This window comes from Electrophorus electricus, chromosome 16, assembly GCF_041902795.1.
Source record: "Electrophorus electricus isolate QZ-2024a chromosome 16, ASM4190279v1, whole genome shotgun sequence".
NCBI classification, from domain to species: Eukaryota; Metazoa; Chordata; class Actinopteri; order Gymnotiformes; family Gymnotidae; genus Electrophorus; species Electrophorus electricus.
In genome coordinates this window covers 23,209,196-23,226,783 of record NC_137512.1, presented here as the reverse complement: position 1 = coordinate 23,226,783, position 17,588 = coordinate 23,209,196, and the positions used below count along the sequence as shown (strand labels likewise).

Here is a 17,588-nt window from a genome sequence, read left to right as displayed (position 1 = left end):
CGTCCATATCTGTTGTGAGTAAATCCTAAATCTCTTGGCCAGGCCTACAGCTTTTAAAACTCATTAAGGAATCTTCCATGTAATGCGCACGAAAACATCATCATATAAAACACAGTTATGTAACCCTTGAATAAAGCTCAAAGTACTTCATAAACGTTTTAAAATCGTTAAATCGTTTATAACGTCACTTATGGGTTTGATTGCGTGATCTGGCAACCCTGGTTCGGCGGCGTTTCCAGTCCTCTTCAGATAGCTCAGCTAGATACAATTGCGTTTGGCATCAGTAGTGCGCAGATCTTAGATCTTTGTGGGTTGTGACACTCTCGGAAACAAACCGGAGGGCAGGGGCGTATAATCACGCATCTCAGGTAACTGGTCGCTTATTTCGCGTGTCCAAATCGTTTTGTGTTTGTCGGTTTGGCCGACGGGAACTGTCGGGGTTTGGATGCTAATATTAGCGCGTATCTCACGCGCACGGCTGGCGAACCTCCGCGGCCGCTCGCGAGTTAGCGGTGCTAGCTAGCCGTGCTAGCTTAGGAAAGAGCGCGTAGCTACGCTTCACCCTCTCCGTTTTAGCCTTCACCCAGGAGTTTGTTCAGTGGTGTTAGTTTTAAGTCCAGTGTGGTAAACGCAGTGTTGGATGCGTAGCTACGGTTAGAAAACTTTTCAAATATTGGTTAGCTAGAATAGTTGAACGTTACGTCTCCGTATGTTCAGCCACACTCAGCAGTAAATAAAAAAAATTAAAAAATAAAAATTATATATATATATATAAATATAAATATAAATTTGTATGTATGTATGTATGTATGTAATGGTTGCTGTCGTTTTCTCATACTTGTCTGCAACTTAACAGAGGAAATACTAGTTAGCTAACGCTAGACATCGTGTAACTTTTAACCGGAACATTAGCTATCCAGTCAGAAAACGTACCAGCACAACTGGTGAGCTGTGCAATACAAGGCACGGATCATTCGGCAGAGACACGACAGTCAGTCAGCATCAGACATCCACGGTACGTTTAATATATTTTGGAGTAGCTCGGTCCCGCTACGTCTGTCGACTAAGGATTTCGTCGATCATCGTCAGTTTGTAGTATATGGCTTTAAAACTTTGCACTGCATGTGTAAGTCGTGCCCGGTTACTCCTACCGCATGGGCTACACCACCCAGCCATCTAACTTGCTGACTTATATGGCTGGCTGGCTACTTTAGTAAGGGTCACAAGAGCTTAGTCACTGCTGGTTGGTCAGTGCACGCCAGTTTATTGCGGTGAGACAGCCAGCATTTGTCTCCGTGATGTCGTTCAGTATGATTACTGGGTTACTGCTCCCTTTATCTGCTCTCACGCATGCGATAATGAAAACCTCAGGCTATCAGCAATACTCCGTCAACACTCATTCCAGCCCTTTCCTCAAGTTTTCTTGTGTTGCGATGAGTCTTACATTTTTAGCTCATCTCGCACTTTAGTCTGGCGGCTATAAGCAATCTCAGTGCTCCGAGCGCCTTTTTGTAAGTCAGCTTGCAATTGATGCATCATCATTCAAAGCGAGGATGTGGAATATGTGCACTGAAAGGGACCTGCTGGTGTGATGACCGTCGTGAGGTGTGTGGGATGTTCACGGTGCTCAACGATTAGGTCAGAAAACGGTAAAGGCATCGCCAACTCTGTAGCACAGACGCACATGCATGGCCAATCTTCCTCGCGCACATATGTGGCAGTTTATACTCGCGCTTTTGTCCTTACAGCATTCTGCGAAACTGCACGTGGCAGTGCGAAGTCATATCCCACTGGGAAAGCGGTAAAAGCGCACGAAAGTCAAGCGGCGTGCGCGCTATTTAGAGCCAGGTTACAAAACTGGAAAGGTACGCAACGCGACCGGAAGCGCCGGTATTGCGTCATTGGGGGAGGGGCGGCGTACCTTTTGCGTGGGCGTTGACGCGTCGAGTCTAAACGCTCTGCCCGTGCGTGGGCCCGTGCGGTGCCAGTATAACTCGGGTTTAAACCGCTCTAGTGCAGTTGTTCGCTTAGATCGGCTGCTCCATGCGCAATACCGTGGGAGGGCCTGACTCCTACTCCTTATTTTCTGGAAACGTCCTGAGAGGCTTGAAAGGTATGCTCTGCAAGAATGAAGCATTTTATTCTCCTGTGGTTAAAATGAGATGCAACATGAATTGGACTAGTCTATACGTTTTATAAATGAACCTGTTGCTAACACATTGCTGCCCTTGCAAGGATGAGGTCTAGTCTGAAATGATCAGTATTAAAGCTAGATTTGCAGGGAGTTGGACATTGATTGAGTGCAATATTCAGAACTTCATCAATCTTCATCTCTTTGGCAGAGTAATAACATTTTGATATACTCTGTACAAATTGAAATATTCAAAATTTGGTATTGTATTTTTATCGCCTGTTACCGTCTTCTGTACCTTTCCTTCTGGAATGTTCTACAGGATCTTAAGTATTTATTAAAGCTAAACTCTGTGGCTGATGAAGCCATTTCAGTGTAATTTCTTGTCGGTTCCGTTTGTTCCTCATAAGTATCGTGTTATTTCTGTTTTTATTCTCTGTAGCAACCTGTTATTATTTGGAAGCCTCTGATTGTGAGATTACTATTTAAATCCCATACATGCGTGTCATGTTGCTTTTTGCATTATATACATTATGAATTGTTCAGGAGGAAAATGAGTGGTTTGAGTAGTCATGCACGATAGAAAACCTCACTAAGTGTAAAGGATTTTTAGAGAGTTATTGGCTTGTAGACTGAAAGGCTTTTTGGTGAAGGAGTTCCAGCAAAACACCCACATGCAGGAAGCATCTCCTGCCCAGTACGGTTCCCTGGTACTGGCTTGGCAAAAGTACAGAGAGTCCTGTTTATAACACCAGGTTTGAGGGGAAGAAGAACCACACACACACACACAGGTGGCACAAGCTGGGATTCAAGTAGTAGGTCCTGTTGCTCACTGCCTTAATCACAATCTCAATATCATATTTTTAGCATTTGTGCTCTCTCTTGTTGCCAATAAACAAAGCTTTTATCTATCTTAAGATTGAATGGATGCCTGTATTAAAAAAGTGGGTGGGTTATTATGACTCTCCCAATTTGAAGTTAAACCTTGGCTAATGAGTGAAATGACATGCATTTTCTCCTTCTGATATGATATGGGTTCAATACTGAAATTGTTGGTACCCAGTATCAATGTTCTGGACTGTGGCAGGTCTAGTATTCAGTGTAGGTTCCAGGTTGCAGTTCATATCTCTGTAAAGCTGACAGTTCCAGAACGAACACGTTTCTGTAACGTTACCAGCTCAGCAACTAGCTCCTGTCCACCAAACACCTCTTGGTTGGCAGAATGTTTACTGATACATTTTTGTTTGTCATTTGAAGAGTACCAGTTCAACGCCAGAGCTCAGTGTGACCAGCCACTTCAGTTCCTCACCTCATTGTTTTCTGCTTGGCTTTGTGCTTGCAGTTTCCAAGGGGCTATGTGTTGTCACCAGGGTTGTGCGCTGTAAACAGTGTCTTTAACTGCTGTGTTGACCGAGAAAAGACCGTCCAGTGCAGCTTGTCTTCAGCAGGCTTGTGGAACCCGTTTTGCCCAGGGTGGTTCATGCTCACCTTGGATGAGGTTGATGTATCAGTCGTGCTGTGCTTATGCCACTTTCTGATATTCTGGATACATTTACTGAATGTGCCAAACATCTTACGTAATCACACATGTTGGATGTTTCCGGTCAGTTGATAATCGCAGACACACATGCACAAAATGCAAAGGGTAAAAAGTAACTTGATGGAAGCATGTGAGAGTGAACTGCTAGATAGTGAAGTTTGGGGAGAAAGTGTCATGATCCGTGGAGGTCATGGTCAATAAATTCTAGCCATCAATTTCAGTTCGAGGTCATGCACAGAATCCACCATTCTCAAATACATCAATGTGTTTTCTCCTTCTGACCACTGTGACAGATGCACCTTGGTTGTGTCCAAAACATGATCACTGGTGAGATGTATTTGGATGCTGCTCAAAGGTGTGTCATTTCAGAATATCCCCTGCCCCAGAAATTGGCATTGCAGCTCCTTGATAAATGTATACCAACAGTATGGTGTGATACTGCTAAGAAGGTAAGGTCATGAAAATCAGACATCCCACCAACATTTAAAATGTGGCTGAGGGAAGTCATGGACGGGCTGCATACCGTGAGGATCAGATTTGAGCTCTCTGGTAGACTTAGCAAATTCTTCAAAGCATGGAGTCCTTTCTTAGAGTACCTAGCCAGCACACAGGTTGATTGACCTTGTAGCTGTAGCCATATCCTCTTTTTATTTGCACCTTTTACTCTTAAATTAGAAGCCTGACTGTGCCTGGCTGGTTGGGCTCTGTTGGTTTACTGTGAGTGAGCATGAATTGGGTGTTATTAAATCAGTCTGTAACGTTGAAGTGAGTGGACTTGTTTATCTTGTCTTGTGACTGTGGTTTTCTGTACCCAGTAAGACCCACCTGACTCTATTGCTTCCTACAGGATGGTATCACGCCTGCGGTACATGGTAGGACTGCTGTCTCTAGGGAGTGTCTTGGTCCCATTTCATCATCTCTAGTGTCAGGGAAGTTCACCCAATCAAATATTTAAATTCCTCTGACAAAAAATACTTCAAATCGTGCTTGAAGCCACGTGTGTTTTTACACGTGGTACAGTGAACACCCACGGTGTTTCTTTTGATGTGCCGTTGGGGAGAAATAACTCACTTCCTCAGACTTGTCAAGCTTTGATGGAATGGTGAGCAACCTGAGTTGAGAAGTACCTTTGGGCTACGTTTGAGTATGGCAAGTAAAGTTCAGTAGATCTAATCTCGTAGCATTGTTTGAATGCAGCCAGTGAGGCCATGCCACTCCTTTCGTGAAGCTAAGCGGTTCCTTGGTTTCATGTAAATACCACAGATCCTAATTAGACCAACTGCTTTGATCTCATCACTTAATCCATTCTGAGTTCTTTTGTTTCTGAAAATGTGTGTTCACAAAAAGATAACATTTTATGGTAATTAAGCTGTTAATGTACATTGTTCCTTATCCTTATTTGAAATGGTGGCAGGTCATTACTTGCTATACATACTGAGTTTCTGACTAACTGCTGATTGTTTACCTTGCCAGATTCAAGGAGAAATCCAGAACTTGCGTGAATGAGGTTCCAGTACCTGGCCTGCCGGGTACTGCCACCTCTTGCTTGAAGGCCCAACCTTTTGCTCTTCCAGAGTTGAGTTTCCACGCGCCATCATTCCAGGACTGTGACGGAGGAGGACCCCTCAGGATGGCCACCATTCCAGAGTACTATGCAGGGAAGAGTGTGCTGATCACGGGCGCCACGGGCTTTATGGGGAAGGTTCTGCTGGAGAAGCTGCTGCGCTCCTGCCCCGGGGTCAAAACCACCTACGTGCTGGTCCGCTCCAAAGCGGGCCAATCACCCAGCGCTCGTGTCGCAGACATGATCAACTGCAAAGTGAGTGCAGGCCTGCAGGGTCCGCTGGGTTCATGTTTAAGGGGACTGATCAGTGCCTGAATGGCGCTTCTAGTGGCTGGGATGTGTAATTACACTGGCATACCTGAGGTGTGATCACCCCTGCAGTAGTTGTTTCCATGCAGCTAATGATGGAGGGAACAAAGGGGCCTTATTTCACCCGTATGGTCCCCAATTCTCTCCCTTAAAGCAAACTTAATCCAGATGTAAATGATTAGCCAAGACTGTTGTGATGTTTTTTTGTTTTTTTTTTGTTTTGCACTGAAGCTGCAAAGCCATTTTGCCTAAAGAGTAGTATGAGCCTATCTCACCTAAATTCTTTTCCATAAGTACTTGCAAATATCTTCACATGGTTCAACTGAACAACATCCAGTTCAGAAGTAACGTAATCTAGACTTGCTAGTGTGGTTTAGGCCACAAGACAAGCAAAACTTAGCACATCAAATCAAGATATAGCCATGTGTTTACAGGACATATTTTCTGATCATTTGTGGTAGGTGTAATTTTGAGTAAACATGATTTTTCACCAAAGCATTCTTTTAAGACAGGAATGAAGTCACAGTTCGCAAAAAAGAGCTTCTTGATTCATAAATGAAGATTCATAGAGAGCTTCTTGCTGACTGTTGCAGGGATGAGAAGTAAAGAATGAGATAGAAACAGATTACAGCCCTTTTAGACTGGCTGTACTTAGAAATCCCTTCAAAGTCTGTTAGAGTCCTACAGTCAGCGTTGGTGTCATCTTGCCCTACAGCTCGTGAGATGTTCGAGCCAGTATTGCTTTAAAATGTCAGGATATCAGGGCTTTAGCTGCACACATCAAAGGCCGCCTCAGTCATCCGCCGGAGATGTCGTGCTTTTTATGTGCTTACAGCTCAGAGCCATGTCTGGATCCATAATCGCTCTCGAATTTGCGTGCATGCTGCAGCTGTTTGACAGATTAAGAGAGGAACAGCCGGATTTTGCCGAGAAGATCGTGGCAGTGAACAGTGACCTGACCCAGCCGGATCTGGATCTCAGCAGGGAGGACCAGGACAAGCTCACAGGCTGTGTCCACATCGTCTTCCACTGCGCCGCCACCATCCGCTTCAACGAGCCCCTCAAGTAAGCGCTGGCCTTCAGCGGGCAGAGCTGTCGTAGCCGCTCCACTGTGTAGGGTCTTTGCAGGGTACGGGCTCATGGTGTGCTGGGGGGCTTGAACAGAACAGAAATGCGAGTTGGTTGCAGATGTTTAAGGAAACCAACACATCTGAATCATCTGGTCCTTGGGAGGTTTTGTTTTTTTTTGTTACTAAACTTGGAGATTAACAATGCCTCCTACTAAATGGCTGCGTCACAAGAAGTGGTAGTCATTTCCATTTCCAAGTTTCTCTGCACAAGGTTGTAGTTTGGATCTTGTTGCCTCACTCTTGATGTGATCTGGGACGTGGGATTCAGGGTGGAAACTGAAAGCCAGGCTTGCTTGCGGCTGTGTCCGTCAGGGACGCCATGCAGCTGAACGTGCTGGCCACGCAGAAGATGGTGAGCCTCGCCCACAGGATGAAAAACCTGGAGGTCTTCATCCACGTCTCCACGGCCTATGCGAACTGCGACCGCGAGCTGATTGAGGAGGTGGTCTACCCGCCCCCCGTGGACTACAGGAAGCTCATAGATACACTGGAGTAGGTGGAACCGAGTGTCCGTCCCCACTACACTCATTAAAACCCTTCTGCAGCTGTACTGCGCTGTCCTGTGCTGAGGACTGCTTTGCAAGACGCTTTTTAATTTATGACAACTTATTTGAGAGACAGGAGCGATGAGTGAGTGTCAGGGTTAGATAGATGTATGATTAATATGAGTTGTGTAATCCAGGGTACAAATAAGGACTACAATCACATTAGGGATATATTTCAGAATTACATTTAAGGATTATATTTATATTTTTTAAAGAGAGGAATCAGGAAGGGACACTGCTTGTGAACAGGAAGGCTTCCAATAAATGAAAACCCATCCGATAGTTCATATTATACCTAACTTTAAATGGAAGGACACTGTGATGTGAATGTGACCTGAATGCAGAAGTAAATTAATTGCTGCTCACATCTTGGGCAGTAATTCACAGTAATTGTAATGACCGATATTTGGATTTGGAGAAACGTTCCCAAATTGTGTAGTGTTAAACCTTTTTGATTCCCAGGTCTTTTATTTTACATCAAACATAGTTTATTGTGAAAGTTTGTGTGAGGGTCTTTGTACTGATGCTGTTTCCATCGGGGGTGGGGGGGGTGGCTGCAGGTGGATGGACGATAAACTGGTCAGCCTGATGACCCCAAAGCTGATCGGGGAGCGACCCAACACGTACACGTACACCAAAGCGCTGGCGGAGTACCTGGTGCAGCAGGAGTGTGGAAACCTCAATGTGGCCATCGTCCGGCCGTCTATAGTGGGAGCCAGCTGGAAAGAGCCCTTCCCTGTAAATACCGCTCGCCGTTCTGTAGTCTCGGTCCGAGAGTTCCCACAGGCCTCCTCTCAGCAGTCATACCGTGCTAATTCACCTGTTCCTTTTCCACGATAGGGCTGGATAGATAACTTCAACGGTCCTAGTGGGATAATCATTGCTGTAAGTCCTGTTATTTGTTCATATAATTGCTCCACTGATCAATATTATCATTGTTGCAGTGATTTAAGATCATTGCCCAGGGCCAGCAGTGGTAGTAGACTGTGTGTGAGCTCAGTAGGTAGTGTGTGTGTGGCGTCGTGAAGTGGGTGGTACCACTGTGTCTACGGCAGGCTGGGAAAGGCATCTTGCGCACCATGCGAGCGTCCAACACCGCCATTGCTGACCTTGTACCCGTGGACGTGGTCATCAACACCACGCTGGCTGCGGCTTGGTACTCTGGTTCCCAGAGACACACCAGGTGTGTTGGATCAGGCAGCGTACACACACACACACACACACACACACACACACACACACGTGTGATGCAGGTAACACACTGAAGAGATACAAGAGGACAAAAGCACTTTGCACCCCTACTCTCTCTGCACAGTGTTTTCGGTCCATGTCTTTGTCTTTAATTTGAAAGTTTTACTGTTACAGATTGTAAGCCAAGGCTGCCCAGTTCTAGTCCTAGAGATTTACCACCTTGCAGAATTTAGCTTCATCCCTAATCTAGCTAATCTGAGCCAGATGATTTAATTTTTCAGTAAAATGTAAATATTGGAGCCAAACTAGATCTCAGGTCTGCAGGGTGCAGAGGGTTAGCCCTACTGGAGCCCACCATGCAAAATGTTAGCCGTGCCCGTCGCCGTTGTTCACTGGCCAGCGTGTGACTGCGGGAGCCCTGCAGACTGAGGCTTGTTTGGGTGGAGGGTCAGTCTCATCCTGGCAGTGATGCTGAGGGGGCAGTGTTGTAACTCATATGAGTATGTCAGGAAGAGCAGTGTTAACTGGATTTGTTGCGTGGGTCTGTCACTGAGATTGGGAACCACAGGACAGGGTGATCAGAGGGGGGTTATGTTAGGTTATCATCATCATCAGATCTTCTTATTATTATTATTATTGTTATTATTAATATCATTCACATCATTATGATGTCTGGTGTCTTGGTTCCTTTTGAGGTTTCTTCCTCTCTTCCTCTCCACTCTCTCCTCTGGCTTGATCTACTGGGACTTGGTCCCAGACATGTGTAAAGCTGCTTTGTGGAAACAGCTGTTGTAAATAGCACTATATAAATAAACTTTGATCAATAGGGAATTACAGCTTCACCACTAACAGCAACTCATCACATTTGTACCAATATTAAGGAATTGTAAAATTTAATAATATAAAAAAGTGAGAAAGAGGGAGTTGTTTGGTACCAAGAGGCCCAAAGTGGTCTTTCTAATAGTGGTTGTTGAATAGGCAGATAAAAATATACACTCAAGTGACCATTTCTCAACATTGGCACCTATTCTCCTATTCTCCTCACACACCTGGTTCAGCTTGTCAGCTCACAAATGGTTTTAAACTGGCTTAAAACTGACTCAGAACAAGCAAATGATCCTTGCGTCCTTACACCGAGGTTTCTCTGTTTTGTCCCTAAAGGCCTAAAAGTGTGTTGGTGTACAACTGCACGACGGGTGCGATCAACCCCTTCCGCTGGGGGGAAGTAGGTAAGAATGGCTCTTTGGGTCCTATGCTAATGTTCGCTTGTGTTGATGTATAGGTCAGTCGTCTGTGGTGGTGGACATGGCACCTGTGCCCTGTTTCCTAAAGGGTGAGGAGACCTTAGCCTGGGGGGAGTTGTTAACTTTCATGTAATACTGGTGAAAACTATGGGTGGAAAAGGACTGAAGGGTGAGTGGGGGATTGGGGTGTCCAAGGTGCCAAGACAAACACTATCGACCCCCTATATTTTATTTGGTTGTTTATCGGGCTTCCCACTGGTCAAGGTGATTATAGAGTATCATGGAATTTTAAAAAGTATTTTCCACACATAGAAGATCAGAGAATTTTATCATCTTTTATGGAGTTTCAGAGAATTCTGTTTGCAGCATCTTTCACTTGTCGCCATTTCTCAAAATGTTTCATGTTTTTCCTGTATTATGAGTAATTATGATCATTTGACTTTTCCACACCCATTTAACAAAAGGGACCGATTTGTTCAGTCATGGAAATTCTGATTTTTAGTCAGGGAATTTGACTGACTGGGAATTTGACTGAGTGGGAACCCTGGTTTATAGTTTTACTTAGAGTGGGAAGCCTAGTTTAAGATTTTTGCAAAGCCTCTGTTTCCGTTTTCTGCTTGCTGGATGATAACTTAGTCAGTCCTTCGCTCTGTAAGGTCACGGGGTATGTTGGAGGTGCTCGAGAGCTTAGGGCTGGTGCCAACCTCCTCGTCCTCCATGGGAGAGGGGACCCCAGTTGACAGTGTCTGTTAGTGTGGAAGTCACATGGTAGCAGTGTCTGTTGCCATGGCAGTCACATGGTAGAGATCTGAGCAGATAAAAGACCTAAATACATCACTGGCTCTAGTTCATTGAACCGGATAATGCAGTATTCCTTGGGTACAAAGAAAGGAGCTAATTGCTGACATCTGATGGTTGTTTAGGTTCAGATATGTAACCAATCACTTGTAAAGCATTTTTGCCTGATGCTGAGGCACCTGAGGGGGCATTGGTCAGTTAACAATGATCCATTGTCTTGTTTTAGTAAGACATAAGAGGATTCTGGGATTCCACCCACTGGAATGATGTCTTAAAGCTGCACATTTTATTTTTGTATATCAGACTTGATATTAAGCACAATTTCTGTGTAAATTTGGGCTGTTTCTTTAACTCAGATCTTTGATGATGAAATAGAGCATAGCTACTGGGTCTAACACCTTTAGTCATGTTTGCCGAAGAACGTTTTTGAGAGATAACAGCAGCTTGTCGGATCTCTTCTGCACCGGTGCATTGTGCTGCTGGGTGTCCGTGTGTTTTTAACACCTCTAGCCGGGGTGTCCTTTGATTTTTAGGGTCATTACCTGCAGTGCCAAGTTTACTCTCTTGAACCCCACCCCCCCCTTTTGTCTCATAGAGTACCATGTTATATCTACTTTCAAGAGGAACCCCCTCGAGCAGGCTTTCAGACGGCCCAATGTAAATCTCACATCCAATCACCTAATCAATCAGTACTGGATTGCTGTAAGCCATAAGGCACCAGCATTCCTCTATGATCTGTGCCTCAGGATAACGGGAAGGGAGCCCAGGTAAATCGCATCGTGCTTCGTCCGTTCCTCCCACCCCCTCCGTGCTCACGCTAACCCCCACGCGATGTGCTGTGACGTTACTTGCTGCTGACGGTTGGGGGGGCGGAGCATGCATAAGCCAGGCGGAGCCTTCCGCCTGCTGGCTTCTGCACTCTCTCTCTCTCTACCTGTCTCTTGTGCTCGCGCGCTCTCTCTCTCTCTCGCTCTCTCTCTCTCTCTCTCTCTCTCTCTCTCTCTCTCTCTCTCTCTCTCACACATCCTGCTGCCTGTAGTCGTGGTTCTGTAGTCCTAAATGCTGTGTTTTTTTGTGTGTGTGTCCCATGTCTTCCTTCTCGCAGAGTACTGTATTAACACGATCTTCAAGACCAACCCGTTAGAGCAGGCTATCCGACGGCCCAATGTTAACCTGCGTTCAAACTTCTTTACCAATCAGTACTGGACAGCGGTGAGCCACACCCTTCCTGCCCTGCTCTACGACGCCTACCTCTGGCTCACGGGGCAGAAGCCTCGGTAAGGTCTCCAGAGGCTCCACCCTATTCCCCTCCCTCCTGGCCTGGGGCCCCACCCTTCTCCTGACGTGGAGTGTGGCATTCGGTGTGCTGTAACCAAGTATGATGGCTCGGCCGTCGCCAGGCGTCTGCGCGAGCCTGAGAGAGCTTTAGTCTCCGTCTTTTCAGTAAAACTGCATTTGGGATTCAAAATGCAGTTTTTGAACCGTCTGGCAACAAACCCATTCTTTTTTTCATTTGTTTATTTAATTGTTCATTTTTGCCGATTTTGTGAGCCGTGCCATCAAGACTCCAAAGGCGCACTGAGAATATTTCAGTATGTTCCTCAAGCTGACCAGTCTAGAAATGTTGTTCTGACCAGTGCCAGAGACCACACAGTTCTGACAGACATGATCAGACCATTCAGACCACGTTCACCTTGGATCCAGCTCCCAGCTGTGGTTCTCATTCAGACCTCAGCCTTCCTGATCCGGCTCCACCTGGGGCCAGACCCCTCCAGCTTTTCACAGAGTTTTACAACTCTTTCCCCACTTTCAGTTCCAGAAGTATTTGGTATCTTATTAAAACTGTTTTACCAAAAAAACAAAAAAAAACAAAACAGATGCATATAAGTTCTGTGTATATAAATAATGCTGTTATGATGCATGTATGTTTAATTGTAATTAAATAATTTAATTGGTTTCCTCCCACTGGTCTGAAAAACATCTGGTTTGAGCTTGAAGAAAACTTCAAAATGGGTGTTTTATGACAAATGTTTTTGTTGTTTTTGTCACGTTTTGGAGGATTTTGTTATGCATCTTTGATCATTTCATGATTTCGTTGGTACATCTTGGAGCAGCTCTGGGTGCAGTAATATTATATGGTGTTTAACCACATCTGGCCAAATGCCATACATACAGAGAGATTTTTAGAGAATTCAAAATTCTTCTAAATTTCCAATTTGTACTAACAGCCTAAAATTGGGTCATGATTTTTCTAAAACCCTCCTAGCTCAGAAGTCCTCCAAGACCACACACACACACCTACACCCTGGGATCTAACTGTCCTAATATCTGATACCTGTCAGCTGAGGCAGGATAACTGGATGTGCTTTGTATTTGGGAATGACCATATTTTGGAAATTCGGACCTTGCTGTACTGCAATCGAACAGATCAGCTCCTGAGTAGTTGAGAGGACGTTCGAGCCAGTGCATGCATACGTGCAGCCTCCTGTAAAGGTAACAGTCGAGGAGCCTTCGCAGTGGCCCTGTAGGGTCAGAGTTCAGACTGCACTGTGCTGCTTGGGATTGGTTTTCACCACTAACAGGTCACGTGGGCAATTACAAAGCAAGTCAAACCGCCCTTGTGCCAGTCTGATCTCCGTCTGATGGTACCCCTCTCTCTCTCTCTCGTACACGTCCCGTCATCACTGGTGGCGTTTCCGTGGCGACACAGGATGATGAAGACGATAACACGGTTGCACAAGGCCATGGTGGTGCTGGAGTACTTCACCAGCCACTCGTGGGTCTGGAATACAGACAACGTGACCATGCTCATAAACCAGATGGGAGCTGAAGACAGGAGGGTGTGTGGCACGCGCACACACACACACACAGAATCAGTCATGTGTCAGTCACAGACACACAGATTAATTCTGCCACACATTGCAAAGCTGATTGTCAGTGGTTGAAATGGTTTCAGACACCATTTCCAAAGTTATTCTTTGCAGCCTTAATTAGGATTTTAACTATTTACTATTTTTCTTTGTGCAGGTGTTTAACTTTGATGTCAGACAGTTGCACTGGGCAGAATACATGGAGAATTACTGCATGGGCACAAAGAAATATGTGCTGAACGAGGAGTTATCAGGCCTGCCAGCCGCACGCAAACACCTGACCAAGTGAGCAATTCCTATTGGACAAGGGATGGGGGGAGGCGTCCGGCATCAGCCAACGTTAGAGCCAGGAATTTATCTGCCAATGCATGTAGATACACATTGATTCTATAGCTGTACCTAACAGGCTGCCATGCCTTTTACAGAGGTTTGGAAGTTAGCCACACGTTCCTCTGCATTCTGAGCTGACTGACTGTACCAGAGTCTTGTACGTTGTGTACGTCATGTCAGTATTTACTAGCTGAAGGTAGTTTTCTGACTGGATAAGCTCAGCCCCCCAAAGGTTTAGTGCATGGGGCATTCAACAGGAGAACATTAAAATAAATGTTCCTGTCATAAGTTTTATAGATTTGGAGTGAGTTTTAATTTTTTTCCCTTCTGTTGCAAACTCCTCTAAACCTACGTGACCCAAATCCGGCTCACGTGCAACGTAACATACGCTTCAGCATCATGCGTGCACGTGTGAACCTCTGCATATAGTATATGCACACATATATATAATATTCATATAACACTGGCCCAGCTGCTTCACAATGGAGGCAGCTGGAGAGGCGGGCCTAGCCGTGCTCCGCCCACCTTCCTATCAGGCAGCCAGCTCCCTGCTGCAGGGACGGGGTACAAGACTGGCAAAGATAAAGAGCTATGGCAGCGTCTTGGGTGCCGCCATGGAGTTGGTGGCAAACCTGAACCTTTCAGAACGAACTGGCCGTGTACATCCGTGTAAGTGTATTAGCTGTTTACCAGACCTGCAGCGTTTCAGGTAGCCGTGCAATTGCGTCACCCCTCTCTTCCTGTCTGTGCAGGCTGCGGAACATCCGCTACACGTTCAACACAGTGCTGGTGGTCCTGCTGTGGCGTGTCTTCATCGCCCGTTCCCAGATGGCACGCAACATCTGGTACTTCGTGGTCAACCTGTGCTTCAAGTTCCTCTCCTACTTCAGGGCGTCCAGCACCATGAGATACTGAAACCCCCCACTCCACCCCCCCCACCCCCTCTCTCTGCTGCTTTCTCTGGCCTGTGATAGCTATGCATACGCTACAGCTCAGCAAAGCTCTGGACTCCAGAGCACCCTTCTTCCCCCCGCCCCCCACCCCCCACCCCACCGTTAGGGTCAAACCCGGCCAGTCAAGTCCATGTGGGCTTCTTGCCTTGGCCGTTTAATAGGAAGCAGGACTGGTTGGGGCTCGAGTCATGTAAGGCGCTAACACCGCCAGGGCTCCGAACGTTCTTGCCGAGACTGCCTAAGCATCGACTGTACGTCCGCCAACTCCTGACCACAAGGAGGCGCCTGGCAAACGTCCATTTTCACGGTTTACACTCGTTTATGACATTTTTTCCCCCCAACCTTATCCAATCATGTACAAGGCAGGAAAATAAGGAATTTGCTAACTGAATCACTGCTCTGTGCCTAGGAGTCTAATTCCTGATTACACCTGGTTTATGATGGGCTTACACTCCCCTCCAGCTCCACTTACCTCTCCTAGTTTGTCAACCCCTTTTTTCCCCCTTTTGCCCTGTATTTTTAGTTTATGTATTTAATTTGTTTTTTTCCTCATATTCAGTTATTGGCCGCTAGGGTTTACTGTAAGGGGCAGGTCATTGTAACAGTATTGTGCTAACAGTTATCCAGTCTTACAGGTTGTGTTGTGTTGCCCCCTATCACATGTTGCGATTTGATTAACACACTAACTTTGTGGATGCTGTTTTACGTTTTTGTGTGCTTAGCGACGGTTCTGTTTTCTGGAGAGCTTGAGGACGTTCTGTGATACAGTTCCTGTCTTCTGTGGCTCTGGCAGATGAGGTCTATTATCTCAGTGAATAAAGTAAGCTTTAGTTAGCTCTGTAGGTATAGCAGGGCAGGACTGGGCCCTTCTCGTTGGTTGGATGGATGTTTGTCTCTGTGTCCTGTGTCCTCCAATTTAGAATCATTTATCTTTCTTTGAAATTAATCACAGTTTCTGGCTCTAACTTATTTTTCTGCTTTTGTATGTGTTGCATGTAAACATGTCGTCATTAGTAGGTCCCTATGACAGAATGTTTCCTTTCTGCTCAAGGTCTTTAAGTCCCATAGCTGTGATTTTTGTCCTCTTTATTGTGATTTGGTCACCACACTGTATAGCAGATCCATCAGTTCAGTACTGTTATCGTAGGAGGCTGGAGACCATCAGACAGGACATCTCGGTCGGGAATCTGTCTTGAATGTAGCTGAAACTTTGCAGAGGAAAAAAAGCAATCATTTTCTACCCATTTGTGTACAAGCGTTTTAGATCATGATATATACATTGTACTAACTAATTATCAAGCATTTAATAAATACTGAGAGACTATTTATTTATGAAGGAAAGGAACGTCAGTACGTGTAATGTATAGCACATGCTGTTGTCCTCCAGGTCTGCGCGTAACAGGTCCTCATTGTGCTCAGATTTCTGTGCACGGATGCCTGTTAGCGCGTGGACCGTGGAACGCCACACTGGGGTTGGGTGTGGAGGACTGCGTGGCCCAGCCTCCAGCGCGCTTACGTCAGGAAGGGCCGCGTCCCGCACGAACAGCCACACCGAGTGGAGCTGCTCTTCAGGGGTTCCTGCTTAAAGAGGAATTTCACCCAAATGTTGATTTATTTATTTTTTTTTTGTTGTTTTTGAAGGCAGTTTAACAATATAACAAAGGATCTTGTCCATATTCAAGTCTAAATAATTTTAGTATGAAAACAGCAAGTTGTTAGTGAAACCACCACAGAGAGTCCCAATGATTCAGATGGTGGTGAAGACTTTAATATTGTGTGTGTTTGTTTTGGAAAAATTATTCCAAATATGTGGTGGGTTGAAAACAAATCTTTATAACAAGCCAGTGTTTTGTATTAGTAGAATAGCATTAATGTCGGTCAGAGATTTGTAAGGTTGGGTGATGGGGAGGTGGTTGTCCCAAGCGTTGATGTGGATTATTTCTGATGGTTTTTATCATTTATATTCTGATCTAATACAGTTCCATTAAATGAGTAGTAATGTGTGGCGTCGTCGTAGTGAGGGCTGGTCAGTTTATGGTTCAGTGAAATCCAGCTTGCAGGAACTGAGAGTGAATGTTGAAAGTTTCAAGAAAGAGGCAGCAATAGTCACCAAAATAGTGAAGCATGACTCTCACTCCTGTGGAAAAGAGACTTTGTAAGGGCCTTCGTAAGACCCAGAGAAGGATTCTGGAAAGTGCATTGCAGTTCCTTTTAATAAAACAAGGATACTATTTATATACAAGTAAACAGCACAGGAACATTTAAAAAAGATATTTTTCTAAGCCCATGACATCAAAAGCTCAAAGCGTATAAATAATCCTTTTTCCTTTTTTTAACAATTCTGTTAGAATTATCTAGAATTTTATGAAATCTACCTTTGCGTGCAATTCCTCTTGTATAACTAGTGATAGAAGTCTTTTGTGCTTCTTCTAAACTCGTTACATTTGTATACTTCCTTTGACGCACTGGTGAATGCTGGGGCCTTGATGTGACAGACCGTGTGAGGAAGACCTCATTCCAAAGGGCGTTTGACAGCTGTGATATTACCAGGGTTTCTCTCCTGCTGCAGCAGAGGCAATCAGATACTGAGGCTTTGACAAAGCCAATACACGGTCATTGTCTCTTCTTTTCTGTTTGTCTGCCTTATCTGAACGTCATTTGGCTTTCCCTAAGGTTAACACATTGAGTCAGGTGAACTGTGAGCAGGTTTCTGAGCAACTGCAAGTCTGTCTGGCTGTGTTAAGTTTTCCTGGAGGGATATTAATTGCCACAGTCAATGTCGAAAGGCAAAAATCAATGGGTGCCTTGTGTTTGTAAAACCAAATAAATAAATAAACTGTGAAATCCATTGCTAGACTGCTTCATCTGTATCTGAACAGAAAGCATGGCGTAGGTTTGACGCCAGACTCGAGTAGGGCCCTGTGAAGTCATTCACTAATGTTTGTCCTGCGCATCAGTAAGATTGAAGTCATGTCCAGGTTCC

General features: G+C 45.2%; 1 protein-coding gene across 7 annotated transcripts; it reads left to right on the top strand.

Annotated features, from left to right (window-relative positions):
* Positions 1-209: 209 nt before the first annotated feature.
* far1 (fatty acyl CoA reductase 1) lies at positions 210-17,453 on the top strand. 7 transcript variants are annotated; one of them, XM_081698774.1, is made up of 13 exons: positions 235-368; positions 913-1,015; positions 5,246-5,490; positions 6,434-6,609; positions 6,987-7,166; positions 7,780-7,957; positions 8,060-8,104; positions 8,248-8,402; positions 9,572-9,639; positions 11,048-11,219; positions 13,163-13,292; positions 13,480-13,607; positions 14,405-17,453. In XM_081698774.1, exons 3-13 carry the CDS (start codon positions 5,302-5,304, stop codon positions 14,565-14,567), a joined length of 1,584 nt encoding a protein of 527 aa, XP_081554900.1. In that variant the 5' UTR covers positions 235-368; positions 913-1,015; positions 5,246-5,301; the 3' UTR covers positions 14,568-17,453. The 7 variants fall into 7 exon arrangements, with proteins under 7 accessions (XP_081554899.1, XP_081554901.1, XP_081554900.1 ...); XM_081698773.1 differs by lacking the exon at positions 913-1,015 and having other exon boundaries at positions 210-368; XM_081698775.1 differs by lacking the exon at positions 913-1,015 and having other exon boundaries at positions 232-368; positions 5,145-5,490.
* Positions 17,454-17,588: the final 135 nt, after the last annotated feature.

Bases quoted from the DNA above. Each gene is read 5' to 3' on its own strand.
- far1 (XM_081698770.1), top strand. From the start codon at position 2,044: ATGCGCAATACCGTGGGAGGGCCTGACTCCTACTCCTTATTTTCTGGA. The intron at 7,167-7,779 runs GTAGGTGGAACC...GGGTGGCTGCAG, and splicing joins AAGCTCATAGATACACTGGA to GTGGATGGACGATAAACTGG. The intron at 7,958-8,059 runs GTAAATACCGCT...TTTCCACGATAG, and splicing joins GCTGGAAAGAGCCCTTCCCT to GGCTGGATAGATAACTTCAA.